Here is a 20,239-nt window from a genome sequence, read left to right as displayed (position 1 = left end):
ATATTATGTAAAACTTACCTCTCCGAGATCCCCAGCGATGCTCAAACGCCAGAAAATGGCCACCGCGGCCAATTTTCCGGCGTTTGCGCATGCGCTGTGAGGAAATTGCCAGGAAAATGGTGGTCGCGCCATTTCCTTGGTGAGCTGTAGTGCCCAGAGTCTATTGATTCTGTGGTGGCCGGCCAGCCGCATCAGCCACAGGAGTGAGAGGAGGGGGCCCGTGACAGGGGATGCACATGGGCCCCCTCCTCTCTAAAGATGCCGCTGTAGCACTTTGTATATAGATTCAGAGACTCAGTCGCACACAGATATACAAGTGTCATATATTAAATTAATCTGCACAGTCTGCTGGTGCGTATCCAAATAGCCGCGATAACGACTTTTTCCCCAATTAGTGTTAAATTCTGAAAACTTTTCAGGAAAAATGGTTATTGCTAAATCCTATTAACCGCAGTTCTCTCAAGACCATCGCGACCATCGGGCTTGTGACGAGACCCTTGTGGTAGGGTCTTGTTGCCGCATGCCCCAGGGAGATTTCAGGTCTAACAGAGCCGAAATTTCTCCCACTGACATCACTCGTGACGTTCACATGGGAACGCCTCCGTTTGGGCAGCCACTCCCTTGGCCCGCCCACCAAAGGGGGCGAGCTTTCACTCAACATGGACAGCTCGCCCCCTTTGTTGCGAGACCCGGACGACGGAGTGCCCGTCGCTATACTGGTCTCGCGCATGCGCACGATGGAGGTGGCTCCATCGTGCACATGCGCACTGGCCCACCATCGACCCGGTCGCAAGCGCACAGTGCTTGCGACCGGGTCTGAATCAGGCCCAAGGTACAGAACCCTTTGGACGCTCCCGTTAATGACTAATTAGGCAACAATTATTTTTTTAATTAGCTTCATTTGGTCAATAATGACATGTCATTTTTGGAGTGAAAAAATTAAAAGTGTCGGAAAATGGGTTTCAAGTAGTGGGTCAGGTATTTGGGGGGGCAGTATGGGTGGGACAGGTGTTTTAATCATTGCAGATGGCTGCACCAGGTGTATTTTTTTTTTTTAAATTACTAAAATTTTCACAAAAATATACTTGCCCCCATTTTAATGCACCCCTAATTTAACTGCAGCATTTATTTTGCCCCAAAAATCTTGCATTATATAATTTTTACTGTTATAGAAAACTGCATATAACAGCCATCTGACACAATTTAAGAACCCCAACACTTTGATAATGGCCACTAACACACTTCTATACTACTATTCCCCTATCATAGATGACCTTTTTTTAGGGTAAAGGCTGATTTCCCCATTTTCACCTGCATATTCCCCCAGAGTTCAATGCAAGAATTATTGGGTGAAGGTGTTATTGCACCTTTTGCAATAGATTACCCGATTAACGGGAGTGTGCAAACATGCAAAAGCGTGACATTCGGCCGAATGGTCATTATCGCGGCTAATTGTATATGGCACGAAGACGCATTTTTCCCAGAAATAGATGCAAAAAAGATCACCGGCGCTAGCAGAATAGCACCACACCTGGTGTGCAGAGAGGGGCCCTTTGGTGTGACTGCAGCAATGATGTATGAGGACACATCTGTAGGCAAAAACTTCCATGTTGTCCAAATTATTCACCTTTCCAATAATTAACCACTTAGACCACTTTGACGTAATCAATTTAAATTGGGAAAACCTTCATTCTAGCATAATGACTGCGTAAAGCAAAACAAGTGATCTCTTCCTGCTGCCTCCATGTTATGCAATTTCTCTAGCGCCTCCTCCGTGGTCACATTATAGTGACCATTGAGGTTAGTAGTGATGTGTCCTGAAATCATGTAACTTTTACAGGTAGATGTTTCTCTGTGTGTATCCAAGTAGCAATGTTTTATTTATCATCAGGCCAATAATACTATTATGCAGCAGCTGCTCCTGATCAATCTAGAATAAGCCCTCTACATTTGACCCCATTTTAATGTGGACCAACGCCACTTTGTGTCTTACGTCTCTTATCAGAAAGGTGCACGGCCGGACTGTGCAAAGTGCTTTATGGGCATGTGTGTGTGCTCTCTGTCCCGCACACGTTATTACTGTATTTAAATCTTCATGATTATGAAAAAGCCTTGCGCCAGAGTGTTCTGCAACCAGAGAAGGCTATTTTTACCATAGCAGGGTGCTAGGTTTTTCATACAGTATCACAAGAATACAGAATGTGAAATACCATAGAAATAAAAAAAAGAAAAATAATAAATAGACCCCTCAATAAGAAGATGTGAGAACAAAGACAAACAAGATAAACAAAAGAATAAATAACACTTATATTTGACTTCGGCACATAGCATAAACACATTTGCACCTGAGAGAATGGTCAGAATGTCGACACCAGAATATCGACATGTTTTGAATGTCTACGGTCAGATTGCCAACATGGACATTATGTCAACAACATATATAACTGTCGACATGATCCTAATGTTGACATGCTAATTATGACAGTCAAAATGTCGACAAGGCATTTTTGACCTAATGTTAGGTTTAGGGTTAGGCTAAATTAATGAAACATACTATGCTGACATTTTGTCTGTCGACATGAATAATGTCAACATAATGACTATGTCAACATGAAACATGTCGACATACTGTACTTGCAAATATTCTGACGGTCGATATTCTGAATGTCGACATATATTACCACACCCGAGAGAATGATTAATGGCTGCAATTTAGTTTATTGGCAAATATCATTGCCGAACTGTTTTTTTTTAAGGATGAGTGGCTAGTGTGATTAGCTAGGGGCTCTACTTAAAACAATTGCAATTATTACTGGAAAGGTTTGGGCAATTTTACCATTTTTATTTATTTTCAATTCATTCCCTTGGGATTCCACATAAAGCTGATTTTTTTTGTTAATAATTGCATCCAATGCTTAGGGTATAGCAGAGCTGTAATGAGACCCAGGGGTATATTTACTAAAGTGCAGGCTTTTAGAAGTGGAGATGTTGCCCATAGCAACCAATCAGATTCTAGCTATTATCTAGATAAATGTTAAGTAGAATCTGATTGGTTGCTATGGGCAACATCTACACTTCTAAAAACCAGCACTTTAGTAAATATTCCACCCAGAGTCTACAGAAATGAAGCAACAGAAGTTAGAATTAAATAAAAACCTAATATTTAGTAAAAGTTGCAAGTGGGCAAATAGTGTACAAGCCAATAGATTGTTATGGTGAAACAAAGCAGCTACACGGTGGTGCAGTAGTTAATTGGTTGTCACGCAGAATGTTGACAATCACACTGAAGACAGCATAATGTTGAGCAGAGAATGCAGACATGGTAGTAATGTTATTTCTGACATTTTAACCATGATGGTAAAGCATTATGTTTAAAGTTGTAATGCCAACATGGCTAAAATGCTTGAAAGAACATGACTTCCATGTTGGCATTCTCTGCCCGACATTATGCTGTCTGACCACATAATTAGTACATGATAAATGATTACACATACTGTACCTTCCAGAAAGAGTTCTTCCTGCATTTCTGATCTAGACTCCTTTGAAAAACATCTCTTCTTCAGCCATTCAGCATCAAACTCACTTTGGTGATCATCAGGCCAAGTAATAGACACCTGGGAGAAAAATTAAAATACATTGGGTACCAGTCAATTGATGACTTAAGGATGACACCAGAATATGATAAATGTACAGAAGGTGAGACTCCAGCCCTTCAGACTGCGGTTGAGCTGGGGTTGATCAATATGTCACCTGCAGGAGGTTGGAGTTATTGTTTTTGCCTAAATTCTGGCTAAAGTCTGGAGTATCACATTTCTGAACTGTGCAAGGTAAAGGGAACACTTGCCAAAGTTTTATGAATGTTAGGTAAACTTTAAATTAGAACAGCCATACTGTACAGAGTGAAGTCACAATATAAAGCAGTGGTTTGTGTATGAAGGACTCATGACTATTGTGTACTGTTCATTGCTCATGTCGATTTAATAAAAAAATACATTCAATCCTCCGAAAATGTCTGTTTTCTGGGGATTGAAACATTTTTTAGTTCTATGGAGATTCACAAGGGTGTACCGCAGGGATTGGTTACGGGATCCCGGCGGTTCAGATGCCGACTGTCAGAATACCGACAGTGGCATGAGAACAGCCAGTATCCAAACATCTAGAAGTATGCTAACCCACCTCCTGCAGCCTATCCCTAACCCTCCCCTATGCAGCCTAACCCTAACCGCCCCCCCCGCAGCTTAACCCCAACTCTTCCTCTAGTGCCTAACCCTAACCTGTAACCCTAATCCTCCCCCTAACCCTAATACTTACCATCTGGATTCTGACGCTGGAATTCCAACTGCTTTCGGGATTCTGGCACCGGTATTCTGAGCGCCGGCATCCCGGCCACCGGGATGCCAACTACATCCCGTACCACAGAAAACATCTGAGATATCTGCCATGCTCTCCTTCTCAACACACACCAAAAGCAGTTGCTATAGATGTCTATAGGGACTGAGAGAGAGCCATATTTACCAAGCTCCGAAAAGTTTAGCATTTCGGAGTTTGGCCCCGTTAGCTAAAACCATCTTTACATGGCGTTAGCACGTTATAGACTATGGGCAACAACCTAGAGACATGATATCCGCTCCCACAGGTGCGGACCGATGGCATAACACATAGCCTTCACTGGGACAGCCATTTTCGGAGCCTGTGCCCCAGCATGTTAGCAGTGGTAAATAGCCCCAAAAGTAAATTCTGAATTGCCATAATATGCGTTTAAATGAAATGTTACATTTAGCAACTTGTCTACAATATTTGTTAACTGGGCCATAAACATTTTACCTCATTCCATTCTCTTGTAGTTTAACCAACTCTAGTGAGAAAATTCAGTATGTTATGTTGTGTATGCAATCGCTATGCTCTATTCTTTTGATAAATGAACTGTTGACAAATGTAAATCCATTTCAGATACAGATGACCCGTGAGGCGTGGCCATGGCTCTTTTGACACAAAGAGATGCCGCGGATGCTCTACAGCCCCAGTACGTACATGATAAATTGAATGCCTCAAAAATCCTCATTTGTTGCCAGTTGGTGATATTCCATTTAATGGTAAGTAGTTATGTGACCAACTACCGCAAGGCCGCCGGTCACAATCCCGACGCCAGAATGCCGGCTATGGATTTGTGACAGGCGTCAAGATACCGATGCCTGTCATAATGCCGACGGCGGAATGCAGAACGACGCGAGCCTGAACGAGGTAAGTGCGGGCGCCCGTCCTCTTAGCCATGGGGTGGGAGGGGTTAAGTTTAGGGCAACCCAGGGGGACTTAGGGTTAGGCACCCCCCAGGGAGGGTTAGGCTAGGGGAAGGAGGGGTTAAGGGTTAGGCACCCCCCAGGGGGAGGTTAGGCACACCCCCTGGGAGAGTTAGGTTTAGGGTGCGGGGAGGGAGGGTTAGGTTTATGTACTAACAGGGGGGAGGTTAGGGTTAGGCATCCCTAAAGTTGGGTTAGGGTTGGGGGGGGAGAGGGGAGGGTTAGCTATACTCACCTCCGTTGTCGGGATTTCCTCCCTTCATCCAGCCGCTGTCGGGATTAGCTGCCGGCAATACAAACACATTCCCCATTTAATATGAAACTATTCTGTTTGAAGAAAATTATTTTGGGTAAGATGTATCAAGCCTTGGAGAGAGATAAAGTGGAGAGAGATAAAGTACTCACCAATCAGCTCCTAACTGTCACTTTAAAGGCTGTGTTTAAAAAATGACAGGAGCTGATTGATTGAAACTTTATCTGTCTCCACTTTATCTTTCCCCAAGCTTTAATAATTCTCCCACTTTGTATTAAATACTGTGTTTGCTTATAACACATAACCAAATCAGAGAAGACAAAAAGTTGATAAATATGCGGCGTAGTAGTTTATATATTATTTATATAACTTTATATATTTTACATCAAAAGTTTACTAAATGTAAATATATTTGATACATTTTTTTATATAAAATCCAATATATCACCAGTGCAAACATGATAATTGTGCTGTAAATCACAGGATAAATCAAGACTGTGTGATTTTCAGCATCGCTTAATTCATAGCAGATGCCTTGTGTGCAGCACTCTCAGACAGGAGGCGCTTTCATTGGTGCAGGCAGCTGTCTTGGACCTTTCGCCAGAGACTTCATACAGGTCTCCATAAATCTCAGTTCACCACTTTAAGGTCCTGGTTTCCGAAGTTATAATTTATGGCTATTTAATGTGCTTCTTCTAAAAACATTAACGATACGGAAAAGTATTTATTTTCTCCACCTAAGTTTGACTGTTTCTAACAGTGGTCTTAAACAAATTAAGCAAAAACTGGGCACATTACTGTACATTTAAATCACACCGAGGGAAAACATATCTTAACTTTTCTTATTTATATTTTCAGATATAAACCATGAAAGCAAATTACATTGTTCAGTGTTAACCTGACATTCCAATGCAACTCTTTGTTTAAAAACAATAATACAGTATTAATATTAACTTGCAACTCATGAGGATATCATCTTTGGGCTCCTTTAGGCCAACTGCCACGCTTCATATGTCGAAAGTTTACACGCCATTGTGAAATTGCCATGCTTGTTGGGGCTGATGCACAGGCGTATGTTATTGTTCCCGGGTCTAGCATTTTTGGGCAACAGTTACAGTATCATTTTGACATGCATAAGGTTATTATGAGAATGTCAACATGTTGACATACAACAGGTCTACATGTTTAGCATGTCAACAGTGACTACATTGACATTCATTGAGGGCCATTCAATTGTTTTGACACCCCCCTCGCAGGCCGTCTATAGGATTGGGTGTTTGACGGAGCAATTGAATTGTTGGTCAATTCGGACGCCCAAAGCAGCGGGGACACACATTTCTACTCACAGCCTCCTAATGTGCGAGAAGAAATGTCTGCAAAGTCCGTTGTTTTGGCGCCCTTATGGATGGCAACCTAACCACTTCTTTAGACGAGTTTAGTCGCTTTGTGTGGCCAAACTAGGTGCTGCTGGCCGCATTAAATACTAATGGGTTCCCGAATGGAGAAACAATTGAATAGCTCCGTTGGGCACCTATTCCTATAGACGCCCAGGAGGGGGCGCACAGAACATTTGAATCACCCCCATTATGTCTACACACAGGAGCGGCTCTAGGCATGGGCAAGCCAGGCCATCGCCCGGAGCGCCACTGTATCTGGCGGGTGCAGGAAACTCCCAGCCTCCTCCCCAGCGCATTGGGGAATATGTAAGCTCAGGGGGAGGGAGCAGAAGAGGGAAGGGGCTGCAACACAGGATGGTGCTGGGTGCAGCAAAGCCTAGCGCCGGCCCTGTCTACAAAGATGACATGTTGACATTATAGACTGTCGAAAAAACATCCCTGGTGATCTAGTGGTGTCTTACTTGGTCCCAGCATTATCTTTCAGTATCGGCACTCACGTGAGGAGCAGTTCTGGGCGGAGATGTCTAAGGAGTGGCGTTCCGGCGAGTATTCCTCCACTTATGCTTAACCCTAATCCATACCCCTAACTCTCCTCCTAGTGCCTAACCCTAACCTTGCCTCCTTCACAGCCTAATCCTAACCTCACCCCACAGCCTTACATTAACCCTCCCGGCGGTGTCTAACCCTAACCATCGGCATTCATATGGGCAATTTCAAATGTATCGACATTCTGAGGCTGTTGATATGGTGATTGTCGACAATGATTGATCATTTCGACATTCTAGTGTGGATACTGTGGTGTCGACATTACGAATATCGACATGGTACCCATTGACCGTGTGACCGGAACCCATTGCTCCACTAAATCACTCATATGTAGATTTGTAGCTGGACCATTCCATCTGTACATTATCATGATCAGTGTGCCCTTGCACCAGCCCTTTCTTCAGTGCAATATATCTATCTAAAACCTGGAGTAATTATGCATCTGCATAATTCTGCACAGCCCACAACTCCATCTACACACCCTTGCTAAACTTGGCTTACGCACGGATGTGGCCTTCAGGCAGATATAGTGATGCAACTGAATTGCGTATGACCCAGAATCACTTGTAGTTGTGTACTGTAGTCTGTGGGGCTTGCTTTTGCAATTTCTCATAACCCAGCCCCTTTTTAGGGAAACCTTGTCCATTATACTGGAACCACTTGGGTTCAGACATCCCAGTCTTGTTAATTAACCTGGAATGAGAACTGCTCATTTTTTCTCCATGCCATTAAACCACTAGACCCGTCAGCCGGCCAGGTGATGGTTTTCATTATGGCAAAGAGATACTTTTCCATTCTCTACTGACTACTCTCTACCATAGGCTAACATTAACAGTAACTACTACATAAATGGTCTATCAGAAAAGGGGCATGACAAAGATGTGTCAGGATTTAGTATGTTGATATTGTGCATTCCACAAAATGTTAACATTCTACAGAACAGTTCACCTTTGTAGCATACTTGAGTTTTCTTCAGATCACCTCTGGAAGGGAAAGTTAAGGTGGCAAGTAGTGGTGGGGGTTGCATGGCTCTGGAAATCCCTCCTTCTCAGCCCCACCCTATGCTGTGCAATGCCATGAATCATGGCACTGTGCCAAGGGGTTGGGTCTAGGATGACACAATGCCCCCAGGAAAATGGACAGGATCCTGGAGGCTGATCTCCTTTCCTGGAAGTCCAATAGAGCATATCAATATATCACCTGGATTTTCAAATAGAGTAGGCAGTATGTTTTTTACTGTTTGACTGATGCATTGTATTTATTCCTGTCCTCTGCAATATATGTTCTGCATCCTTGGTGGTCTAAATCAGGGATGGGGAACCTTAGGCCCGGGGGCCGTATAAGGCCCTCGGAATCATTTGGTCTGGCCCTTGGTGCTTTTTCTTTTAGCCTCATCTGGCTAGCAGGATGCCTAGAATGGCACCCTGCAGCCAGAATCTATGCAGCAGTGCCGTCTGGAGCATCCTTAGGATGCTTCAGACGGTAACACTGCTGCCCTTAGATGCTCCGGGGCATTGTTATAACCACTGGCAATTGTGGCCCTGCCCTGTGTGACATCACGCGGAGGGGGCGTGGCCTGCATCAGGCCCGCCAATAATGTTATATTAAAATGGCCCTCGGCAGAAAAAAGGTTCCCCACCTCTAGTCTAAATAATGGTAAGTTCAGCTAACTTGACCTGATTCACTATAGAGAACAGCTGCTGCAGGGGAGCTGGCTAGAATTTTTTGGTATATTGTATTATGTTGTATATATGTAATTATTCAAAGGTTTTACAACCTTTATTATGTAATATATCTGACTAGTTTTTTTTCATATTCCAAATGGAATAACATATTTTGTTTTTGTTTTTATCAGTTACAGTATAAAAAGCTGATGTCATGGCAGTATGTGGTTTCCTGAGTGTATTTAACTTAAATGGACAATGCACTGCTATAATTGGTGCATTAAAGGAGTTTTGGTCAATGACATAAATACTCATGGACCATTAGGGAAAGAAAAAAAAAAAAGGTATTATTAAGTGAAAGCTTATGAATGGCTTCCTTCTGTTTATCGTCAAAGGAATTTTATACTTTGTCCTTGTTTTCTTTCTCCTCCTTTCATCTAAAACAAACGTGTGCTGTTAAGATGACTTTTACAAGCCAGAAAAGTACTTTGCAGTTAATTTGATTTTCAACCTTCCCATTAAGTTAATTTTATGTGGTCGCACTTCAGCAAACAATATATTATAACAAAATTTAAGTGGTCACATTTTTTTTTTGTTTAGACTAAACTGAACCTGGGAAAATCAGACTTAATAGCCCAAATTATATAAATACACACACAACAATGGAATCATAAATATATATTGATTTCATATGTATATTATATACATTTGAAATGCACATATAAGCTGGCATCCCGAACCAGGGACAAGACACACCGACGCCAGAATTCCAGTAAGAGGGGAGAAGCCGATGCCGGTATCCCCACAGCCGGCATGCTGATGGTAAGTATAGCGGGAGCCCTTAGGTTTTAGCCGCAGGAGGGTGGGGGGGAGGGTTAGGTTTAGGAACCCCGGGAGGTTTAGGGTTAGGCTACGGGAGGGGGGAGGTTAGGGTTAGGCTACATACAGGCGGGGTTAGGGTTTGGCACCACCGGGGAGGGTGGGTTAGAGTTAGGCACTAAGGAGAGGGGTTAGGTTTAGGCACTAATGGGGGAGACTTAGGTTTAGTCATTAATGGGGACGGTTAGGAAGCGGGGTAGGGAGGGTGCACAACAGGAGATTTAGGGTTTTAAGGAGGGAAGGTTAGGGTACTTACCTCTCCCCTGTCGAGATTCTCAGCATCAGGATGCCACTGTCGGCCTTTTGACAGCAGGCATCCCGAGTGCCAGGATTTCATACCCAACCCATTATAACACTATCTACATACACGTGTATATATATATATTGGAAATTAAAGTAGTCTACAAGGTATATTTACTAAAAGGTGGATTTTTCTAGTGGCATTAAAAACTGCAATACAATTATATTTTAAATATTTGTGCACCTATAAATAATGAACGTCCAATGGTGCAATTCAATTTTTGGGGTTACTGTTAGTGCCTTGGTACTTCTAGTACATGTGGGATAATATGATTGGCTCAGTTGCTAATGGGACTCTCAGTGACTCCAGATCACAGTTACTGAGAGCAGCTTCTTCAGTTTTTATTGTGATGTTCTCTTATTAAAGTGGAAACAGTTTCCCATTGGGTAATGCCAAGATCATACACAAATAAAAATATGTTATACTATAATAAATATTTAGGACAAGGCACAGAAAAGCTCATTTATGGATGGAAACATCCATTTTTGCAAGGGATAGCATTTTGGCCTCTGAAAATTATATTGATTCTACAAACAATTTGGCCAGGGGAAGAAGCCCATAGAATAAGCAGACTGAATACAATAGATGAAATATATTTTGCTTAATTCCAATTGTTCCTGAACTCTTTGATGAGTCTGCGTAGCCTCTGCGATCGCAGTCCCCATCACAGCAGCCGGGTCGTACATGCACAGTACGAAACAATCGGCCGATTGCGTGTGTAATCGCAGTTGCGATCCTTGCTGAAGCAGACCCTGAGACAATAAAAATAGATGGTCTCCAAGCAACACTATACTATTTATCGGAAAACAAAATAGTAGCTTCAAAACAGGGAAGTAGCTGTTTTTTGGGGGGGGTTTTGCTCTCTTTATAAATAAAAAAAATTATTTCATAAATTAATAAATCATAATAAAAATAATAATTTAAGTGTGTAAATAAGTTAGAAATTGTAACTCAGTCAAAATAAATAAAGGTGGAAAGTGAAATACACTAAAAGCAAGTTATTTTCTATCACCTGCGATCATTGAGAATACAAAATATTTTTCAAGCTATTTTACTCAAAAGTTTTTGACTGGGTAGCTGAGTGGTGCTGAGTTCCTCGGCTAAACTGACTGGGAATAGTTAGAGGACTAGCCAGTCATGGGACCTTCTGCACGTGTATGCGCTGGCTTGCTGACTCGCGCATGTGCTGTAAAACTGGAAGCCCGGGGTTGAGTTTCCAGTTTTACTTTCATGAAAATTTTATTAATGATTAAAAAGAAGTAATGTAAAATAAATTGACAAAGTAAAAAGAATACATTTTATTACATTGCCTCTTTAGTAAAAAAAAACAACTTTATTTTAATTCTAAAGATTTTTTTTTTCCTTTATTAACCCCTTTACTTGTTAATAAGTCATGGCTTGCAAAGTATGTGGAAATTATGGCCATGAGGGATGACTACTGCCACCAATACACTTATAAGTGCCAGTGGCAACCTTTAATAAATAATTGAAGACAGTGAATTGTCACAGGAGATTTTGGAGGTTTTTTGGAGCATCACGGTTTCTATTACCTTTGGTCTAGAGGCCTGATTCAGAGATGCCCGTAATGCATACATGTTTACCCTCCCGGAAGTCGCGGGAGGCTCCCGATTCTTCGGGTAACGGTAGATACATCTCCCGCATTCTGCCCACTTCCTAGTGAAGTGGACAGAATGGGGAGAATATTACCGTGGATCAGCGGGTCTGTGCATTAGGGGCGGGGCCTAATGATGCACTTCTATGAGAATCACGTAATATAGCCATGCCCCTATTTTAAATATCCAGCGTTCGTGGCAAATTGACGTGGCTTACTGACGCGAGCCGGTCACCAACTCCGCCCACCTGCTTCTCCTCCCCAGGCTTCTCCCGGGATGGAGAATTTATAAGTCGGCAAGCATGCCGTAATGCCGATGTTTCACACAGTTGAGCGATTATCGTGATCTGCGCATGCATCTGAGTCGCATTGTGCAAGCATGAAGTTTCATTTCCAATATTGCTTGCAGTGAGGATTTATTCGCAAAGTGATTGACAAGCAGGGACCGTTTGTGGACGGCAACGGGGAGGTGGTAACTCCAACGCAGGCATGTCTCTGCCTGCGACTCCGATACCGGACGCATTCAAAAATGGCTCCGGCGTCTCAGTTCCGGTGACCATTCTGCACGACCATAAAGTTACTCAGAAGTCTGATAATCGACTGAACTGCGACCAAGCTGCGTCTTATACGCAGTCATTTGGATTTGAAAAGCCGCCAGTGGGTGTCTCAATGCAGCTGCGATATTTGCATATTTTCGCACAGCCGCTGCGGCATTATCGTCCTTCTTTGAATCGGGCCCTAAATTGCATCATTCTGAGTATCAATTTGCATACCTTCTTTGTGTTGGTCAGAGAAACGTCTCTCAGTCCAGTATTAACATCCAGACTCTCTATGGGAAGTTTTCTCGCCTTGGCAGATTGAAGGAAACATTCAGGACACTGGCAGTTATCTCTCAGCCACACATATGGATACAGACTTTGCCCTCCATCCTCCCAATGCACACAGACAAAGCGCTTAGCATCCAAAGGCTCCACATGCCGAATCATTGCTTCACTGTGATCAGCCCGATCATATACAGGAGTACTGTGCTGCCAGCGAGATATATAGAGCAGAGAACCACAAGGAAAACTTTTGTTCCTTTGAACTTTTAGTGATGTGGATGCTGCATACAAGCAGACTTTGCTCCGTAATAAATGTTTAGCTACAGTAGCCCACATTGGGATGGCTCTGAAAAAGAATCAAATACCGGTATTATTTCATCATAGCACTGTTAAAGTAACACACCACTTATGTAGAAGATATTGTACAATCAAGAAGAGGCTGATTTAGAGTTAGGAGCCCTAAAACGCAATGTAAGCATACAGCTGGCCAGCATGCGAGAGTAGCAGAAGATGCCATACAAAAGCTTTTTATTTGCACTTCTTGCAGAACAACATGGTTTCCTGTGCTCCAAATTGTGCACCCTGGCAAAATATGGACCTACAGTATTTGCCAACTTAAATGCTAAAAAAAATTTCAGTTGTTTTCAAACTAGTTTGTCAAAACTCAATATGAACTTTCAAATTTAAGATCAGACTATAGGGGGGTATCCAATTAGCCGTGGTAAAGTATCGCGGCTAATTACCTCGACCAAAATAATAAGATAGGGTGAAAAAAACATTGGCGAAAAATCGTGGATAATCGGCGGAAAATCCCCATTTTTCGCCGATCACGGGGGTCAATTAGCGCCCGAACTATGTTTGGGGCTAGTTGGATACCCCTCTTATTGTTTCAGATGCTATGAAATGTAGAAATGTATGCTCAATTAGTCACTATGGAGTTTTAATTGTTATTAGCATATTTTATTTTATTCAAGCAGAGAACAAGTTGGTTGTTTGAATTTGAATGTTTAATATGGATGTGCATGTGACACAACAGTCTGTCAAGCCTCATGTAATTACACAGTGCTATTTCAGGATTATGCTTCCAGCATCTATTGATAACACCTTCAGTCTGTTCCCATCATTATATCACTACACGGCCGCTTTCACCTGTACCGCCATCCTTCCTTATATCACTGCACGGCCCCTTTCACCTGTACCGCCATCCTTCCTTATATCACTGCACGGCCCCTTTCACCTGTACCGCCATTCTTCCTTATATAACTGCATGGCCGCTTTCACCTGTACCGCCATCCTTCCTTATATCACTGCACGGCCCCTTTCACCTGTACCGCCATCCATCCTTATATCACTGCACAGCCGCTTTCACCTGTTCCCGCCATCCTTCCTTTTATCACTGCACGGCCCCTTTCACCTGTACCGCCATCCTTCCTTATATCACTGCACGGCCGCTTTCACATGTACCGCCATCATTCCTTATATCACTGCACGGCCGCTTTCACCTGTACGCCATCCTTCCTTATATCACTGCACGGCCCCTTTCACCTGTACCGCCATCCTTCCTTATATCACTGCACGGCCCCTTTCACCTGTACCGCCATCCTTCCTTATATCACTGCACGGCCCCTTTCACCTGTACCGCCATACTTCCTTATATCACTGCACGGCCGCTTTCACATGTACCGCCATCATTCCTTATATCACTGCACGGCCGCTTTCACCTGTACGCCATCCTTCCTTATATCACTGCACGGCCCCTTTCACCTGTACCGCCATCCTTCCTTATATCACTGCACGGCCCCTTTCACCTGTACCGCCATCCTTCCTTATATCACTGCACGGCCCCTTTCACCTGTACCGCCATCCTTCCTTATATCACTGCACGGCCCCTTTCACCTGTACCGCCATCCTTCCTTATATCACTGCACAGCCACTTTCACCTGTACCGCCATCCTTCCTTATATAACTGCATGGCCGCTTTCACCTGTTCCCGCCAGCCTTCCTTATATCACTGCACGGCCCCTTTCACCTGTACCGCCATCCTTCCTTATATCACTGCACAGCCACTTTCACCTGTACCGCCATCCTTCCTTTTATAACTGCACGGCCCCTTTCACCTGTACCGCCATCCTTCCTTATATCACTGCACAGCCGCTTTCACCTGTACCGCCATCCTTCCTTATATCACTGCACGGCCCCTTACACCTGTACCGCCATCCTTCCTTATGCTAGGCACATACGATTAGATACGAATTATTGTTTTCCATCTAATTAGTAACTTATTGGCATGTGTAATCAAGAAAATACCAATCCAGATCTAAAACTGGTAATTAAAAATTGTATCTTCTTTCCTACCCATATTCATTGATCACCGTTTCTGCCTGTGCCCAAAATGAGGATCTAACTAATGATTCCTGTGATTGTTTATGTTTTTACAAAGAAGCAATAATAATGTTTATCTTCCAATACTGGTGGTTGGTATAACCATACATACTTCCCAACATTGGGAAATTCCAAAATGGGACACATTCATTGGAGAGGCATACTGAGGCACGGCTGTATCATAGATAACATGGACACACGACAAACAGGCCATTCCCAGTCCCCTCTACATCACCGTTGTCACACCCACTGGAGGCACCTGGCTCTGCTGCATGTAACAGGGGCTATACATGCCGACTTCCTTTAAATTGCTTGGAATGTGCCGAAAGCAGGATAGTGGGACAGAGGACCTCATTCAGAGTCGGGCGTTGCGGCCGCACGGTCGTATGCCACCGATGTTCGCTAAACTGCGCATGCGTAAAATTCGCAATGCGCGTGCGCAAACTAGCTACTGCGATCAGAAATTGCTCTCTCCTTCAACTTGGCCAGGTCGTTAATTTGAGTGACAGGATGAGGCGTTTGTGGGTGGTAACATGGGAAGGTGCTTGTAAACGGGGGAGTGGAGATCCGAACTCAGGCGTGCCTGACTATGCAAACGGCGTTTTATGGGAGTGCATACGGATTATGGGAGTGCATAATTAACTAAGTAGTGTCATGGCACATGTGACATGGGAGGTTTTTACACTGACTTGATCGTAGTGCTTAAGAGAGGGTATGGTCAACCTTAAGCTCTACGACCAGCTCCGATGATTCCCGATGGTCTCGATTAATCCTTATATGCCCGAAGATGATGTGTAATGCGAACGAGAAGGGGGCGTAATTTTAGTCTTACGGCCGCATCCTCCCCTCGCTCGTCTAGCTAACGATCCCATCTTAACAACGCAACTTGCGGGCGCTTAATTTGCATATCCGGCCCCTTTTACCTTACGACCGTGCGGCAGCAACGACCGACTCTGAATGAGGTCCAGAGACCTTTTATCAGGTCTGATCTGCCAAAACCGGGACAGTTAGGAGATATGCATAGATGTCTGTTGCAACAAAATCATATTTATAATTACATAGACTTCTAGAATAACACGAGCGTGCAAAGATTGTGTCTGTCGGAAGCCGCGGGTTGTTAGCTAGACTAATACCTCACTTCCAGATTTCAGTGGCACTTAGAGAAACACAGGGGAATGTAAAAGGTGGTACAAGGGTAATCTCTGTCTCTAATGTGGTGAGCTGGGACACTTGCTTGTAACCTGCCACATGGATTCGAAATGCTCTAAAGCCTGATTGGTATGTGATAGATCCTGTCAGGTACTACTGTTTACTCTCTACAGTCTATTTGTAATTCTAGCTTCTCTATTCTAGTCACCCGCTATCATGCCACTAGTTGTGCTACAAGAGAATTTGATTCAAAATATGCACAAACACTCAGACGCTGCCTGTAAATTATAAATGTGACCATTCATAGTGTCCTCTAAGTGAGTCAAATAACAGAAAAATAATAATTCACAATGGCGCTAATCACAGTCAATGGTAGGAAAGTCCAGAAAACAAGTTTTTCTTACACCTTATCAACTACAGTATTAGGTGATTCTTCGTCATTCAAAAACAAATTCTTCCAAGGTCGTATATTCTCAAAATCCTTTTCCAGAATTTCTCTCTCAAATAAAGAAACCAGAGAAACATAGCGTAATATTGTAAAAACACCAGAATAAATTTGGATTTATTGATAAATCTCAATCACATTTTAAAACAAATAACAAGCATATCACACCAATAGGGGAATAGTAGGGTAACCAGTCGTGTACTGTTCCCCTTGCTACACCTATTGGTGTGATATGCTTGTTATTTGTTTTAAAATGTGATTGAGATTTACCAATAAATCCAAATTTATTCTGGTGTTTTACAATATTACGCTATGTTTCTCTGGTTTCTTTATTTGAGAGAGAAATTCTGCAAAAGGATTTTGAGAATATACAACCTTTGAAGAATTTGTTTTTGAATGACGAAGAATCACCTAATAGTGGATAAAGTGTAAGAAAAACTTGTTTTCTGGACTTTCCTACCATTGACTGTGATTAGCGCCATTGTGAATTATTATTTTACTGTTATGCCACTAGTTGTGTTACCTTTTTTTCCCATTTGGGCTTCTGTGAAGATAGTTATTTTATTTATGCAGTCGCAGTAACTAATTGGCTCTAATTACCCAGGCTCTTAAAACCCCAACTCATTAATCACTATTGATGGCACTAGCAATACCATACATCTCCAGTAAATTATGCAAGCTGGAGCACTTCATAACGACACTATCTCCTCGATCATTCTGATATCTATTAATCCTGTTGTGTTGGTTCTAGCGTCTACCATAGTTGTGACAATGCTCTCCAACCCTTAAATGGGTCTCTGCACAGATACTGGATGCTTGCTGATAATCCTATTGTATCTATGTCTATAAAATCCCAAGTACCCTCTTAGTACTCAGCTTTCTGCAAACAAAGGCCCTCATTCAGAGCCGTACGCTCTGAGCAGAGCGCACGCTCTGAATGAGGGCCGCCCTCCATAAAAATGGAGCGTTCTCCTGGACGCTCGTATAGCTGTGGGTCAGCCTATACGAGCGTGCAGTTTGATGGCCGCGATGGTCTTGAGCATCGCGACCATCGAAACTGCGAGCTGGAGCCTGCGGTTGAGGTTTTCAACCGCAAGGCCCGGAGTGATTTTGGCTCTATCAGAGCCAAAATCACTCCCACAGACATCACTAGTGATGTCAGTGGGCCGGCTTCTGACGGTAGGCGTTCCCTTAGGAACGCCCCCGTCAGGGAGGCACGCCCCCGGCACGCCCACCAAAGGGGGCGTGCTGTCAATCAACATCGACAGCACGCCCCCTTTGATCAGACACAACGAGCGAAGGACTTTCCTTCGCTCGTCGCGTCTGGCGCATGCGCACGACGGAGCTCCCTCCGTCGTGCGCATGCTCAGTGCAGAACATCGATCCACTTGCGAGCGGACAGCCGCTTGCGAGTGGGTCTGAATCAGGCCCAAAGTGTACAGATTCTGCCACTTCACTGTGGGTGGGATTGTGCTATTGATATGATATAGAACTTCTTCTGGTCAAATATATCCCTACCAGAAACCAAAGCCAGGTATGTATACATATAGAAGAATGTAACGCAGGGTTTTGTACATAAATCCACTTCCCCATTTAGGCATTTAGGACAAAATTGCTGATCATCAGTTACTCCCATACGTTACCAGATTTTCATTCTAACCAATCAACTAGTTGGATGGTTGGACAGAAAATCTTTACGTGTGTACCCAGCTTAAGATACCTTGATATTATGGGACAGATGTACTAAGTTCTGGAAAGTGATAAACTGGAAAGTGATAAAATACCAACCAATCAGCTCCTGTCATTTTTCAAACACAGCTGTAACAGTATATAGTCAGGAAGCCGGCGGTCGAAATGCTGACCTCCGGCTTCCCGACAGTGAAATTCCGGCACGGGACTAATGATAGGCGTCTAAATACCAACGCCTATCATTAGCCGCAACCAAAATCCCAATGCATGGCATACCGATCGTAGGTGAGCCGGGCGTCGGGAGCGGATAGCCGCAGAGGAGGGATGGTTAGGGTTAGGCTATGGGGGTCAGGCACGCCCGAGGGGAGGTTAGGGTTAGGCACACCACCCGGGGGGTTAGATTTAGGGTGCGAGGAGGGGGCGTTAGGTTTAGGCATCCCTGGGGGGAGGTTAGGGTTAGGCATCCCTAAGGGAGTGTTAGGGGGATAGAGGGTTAGGGACAGCCTCTATACTTATCTTGTCGGGATATCCATCTGCCAGCCTTCCGGCGTCGGTAGTTCTTCCGCCGGACTGACGTCCAATTATACCGATTCCCCTGTAACATGACAGCTAGGAGCTGATTGGTTGGTTGTTTATCACTCTCCAATTTATCACTTTCCAAAGCTTAGTACATCTCCCCCTAATGAGCTAATCCCACAAAACTTTCTTCCCAGCAAAATATATGGCGCACTTAATAAATTAAAAACATAGAATGGATATGATTCTGTTGATGTTAGTAACCAGTAATTTTTGCAGGGTAAAAGATGTTTCTATAAATACTTTTATTCCAAAATTTGCTTTATTACAATAATGTGGGCAACATTGTACTGTACTAGTAAACTACGATTTAATAACATAGGGCCTGATTGAGAGTTGTATGCTAATGGCGCGGCTTTGCGATAAATAAGTATATGCTAATGTCGCAGTCGCCGGGAGATGTCCTGAGATGTCCACCTGCAGCTTTGCAAGTCCTAGCATCCGCATGAAAGGTTGCAGCATCTGTGTGCAAAGACGCAGCATTGGTCGCAGATCATTCGACTTTTGCAGTCCTGAGTGAGTCTATGGTACCGAAGAATGGGGGCGTGGGAACTGGGATGCCAGAGCCATATTTGTTACTTACTAAATTGCAATCGCAGGATGTGACATTCCCCCAAAACAGTTGCGGCACGCCTGCCTTCCTTGTCGCCACTCCTCGTTACGCTCCCTGAATTTCAATCACACTGCAAATAAATTCTTGATGCGAGCGACTACGGTAATCTACCTTGATGCATGCACAGATAGACGATAATCGCTCAACTGCCATAGAATGTAATCTTACCTCTATGTCTGTCTGTTGTTTCCTAGTCTGATTCTATTACTGTTTATTCCCAATTATAATGCGCAATGGAATTTGCTGGCGCTATATAACTGATAATAAATAGCTGCGAAATCGGCAGAGTTTACAACTCTCCAATCAGGCCCATAGTACGCAAAGCACTGTGCTGCTGTAAAACTCATAGCACCCAATGATATAACAGCTTGTAGAGTCAGGATAATAAAAGCTAACATCTGATTGGTTGTTATGAGTTAAAGCACTTGTTCAGTTTACATAGATTAAGTAAGACCTTATGTGCTCATTACATTTGCAAACTTTAAGGGGCTCCAATACTTTTGCATTCATTATTGCTGTCCTGCCTATAGAGAGACAGTGGTTTGTGTTATACAGTCCCCTCTTCTCAGTATCCAGGAGCTCCCTTCCCCTTGAGTCCTACCACAGTGCTTAACT

The 20,239-nt window shown here is 43.4% G+C and overlaps 1 protein-coding gene across 2 annotated transcripts in view; it reads right to left on the bottom strand.

Annotated features, from left to right (window-relative positions):
- The window catches only part of BBOX1 (gamma-butyrobetaine hydroxylase 1), a 166,235-nt gene that overhangs the window by 102,721 nt on the left and 43,275 nt on the right, over positions 1–20,239 (bottom strand). For both annotated transcript variants that reach the window (XM_088470465.1, XM_088470464.1), the window contains exons 2-3: positions 12,723–13,116; positions 3,500–3,614 (exon numbers count right to left, since the gene is read on the bottom strand). In XM_088470465.1, coding sequence (XP_088326591.1) covers positions 3,500–3,614; positions 12,723–13,106 — 499 coding nt within the window. In that variant the 5' untranslated portion in view covers positions 13,107–13,116. The remainder of the gene's footprint in view (positions 1–3,499; positions 3,615–12,722; positions 13,117–20,239) is intronic.

The sequence above is a fragment of the Taudactylus pleione genome, unplaced genomic scaffold, assembly GCF_031769625.1.
Source record: "Taudactylus pleione unplaced genomic scaffold, aTauple2 ptg000100l, whole genome shotgun sequence".
Classification (NCBI taxonomy): Eukaryota; Metazoa; Chordata; class Amphibia; order Anura; family Myobatrachidae; genus Taudactylus; species Taudactylus pleione.
Note: the sequence above shows the minus strand (reverse complement) of the source record. Positions and strands in the feature narration are given on the sequence as shown.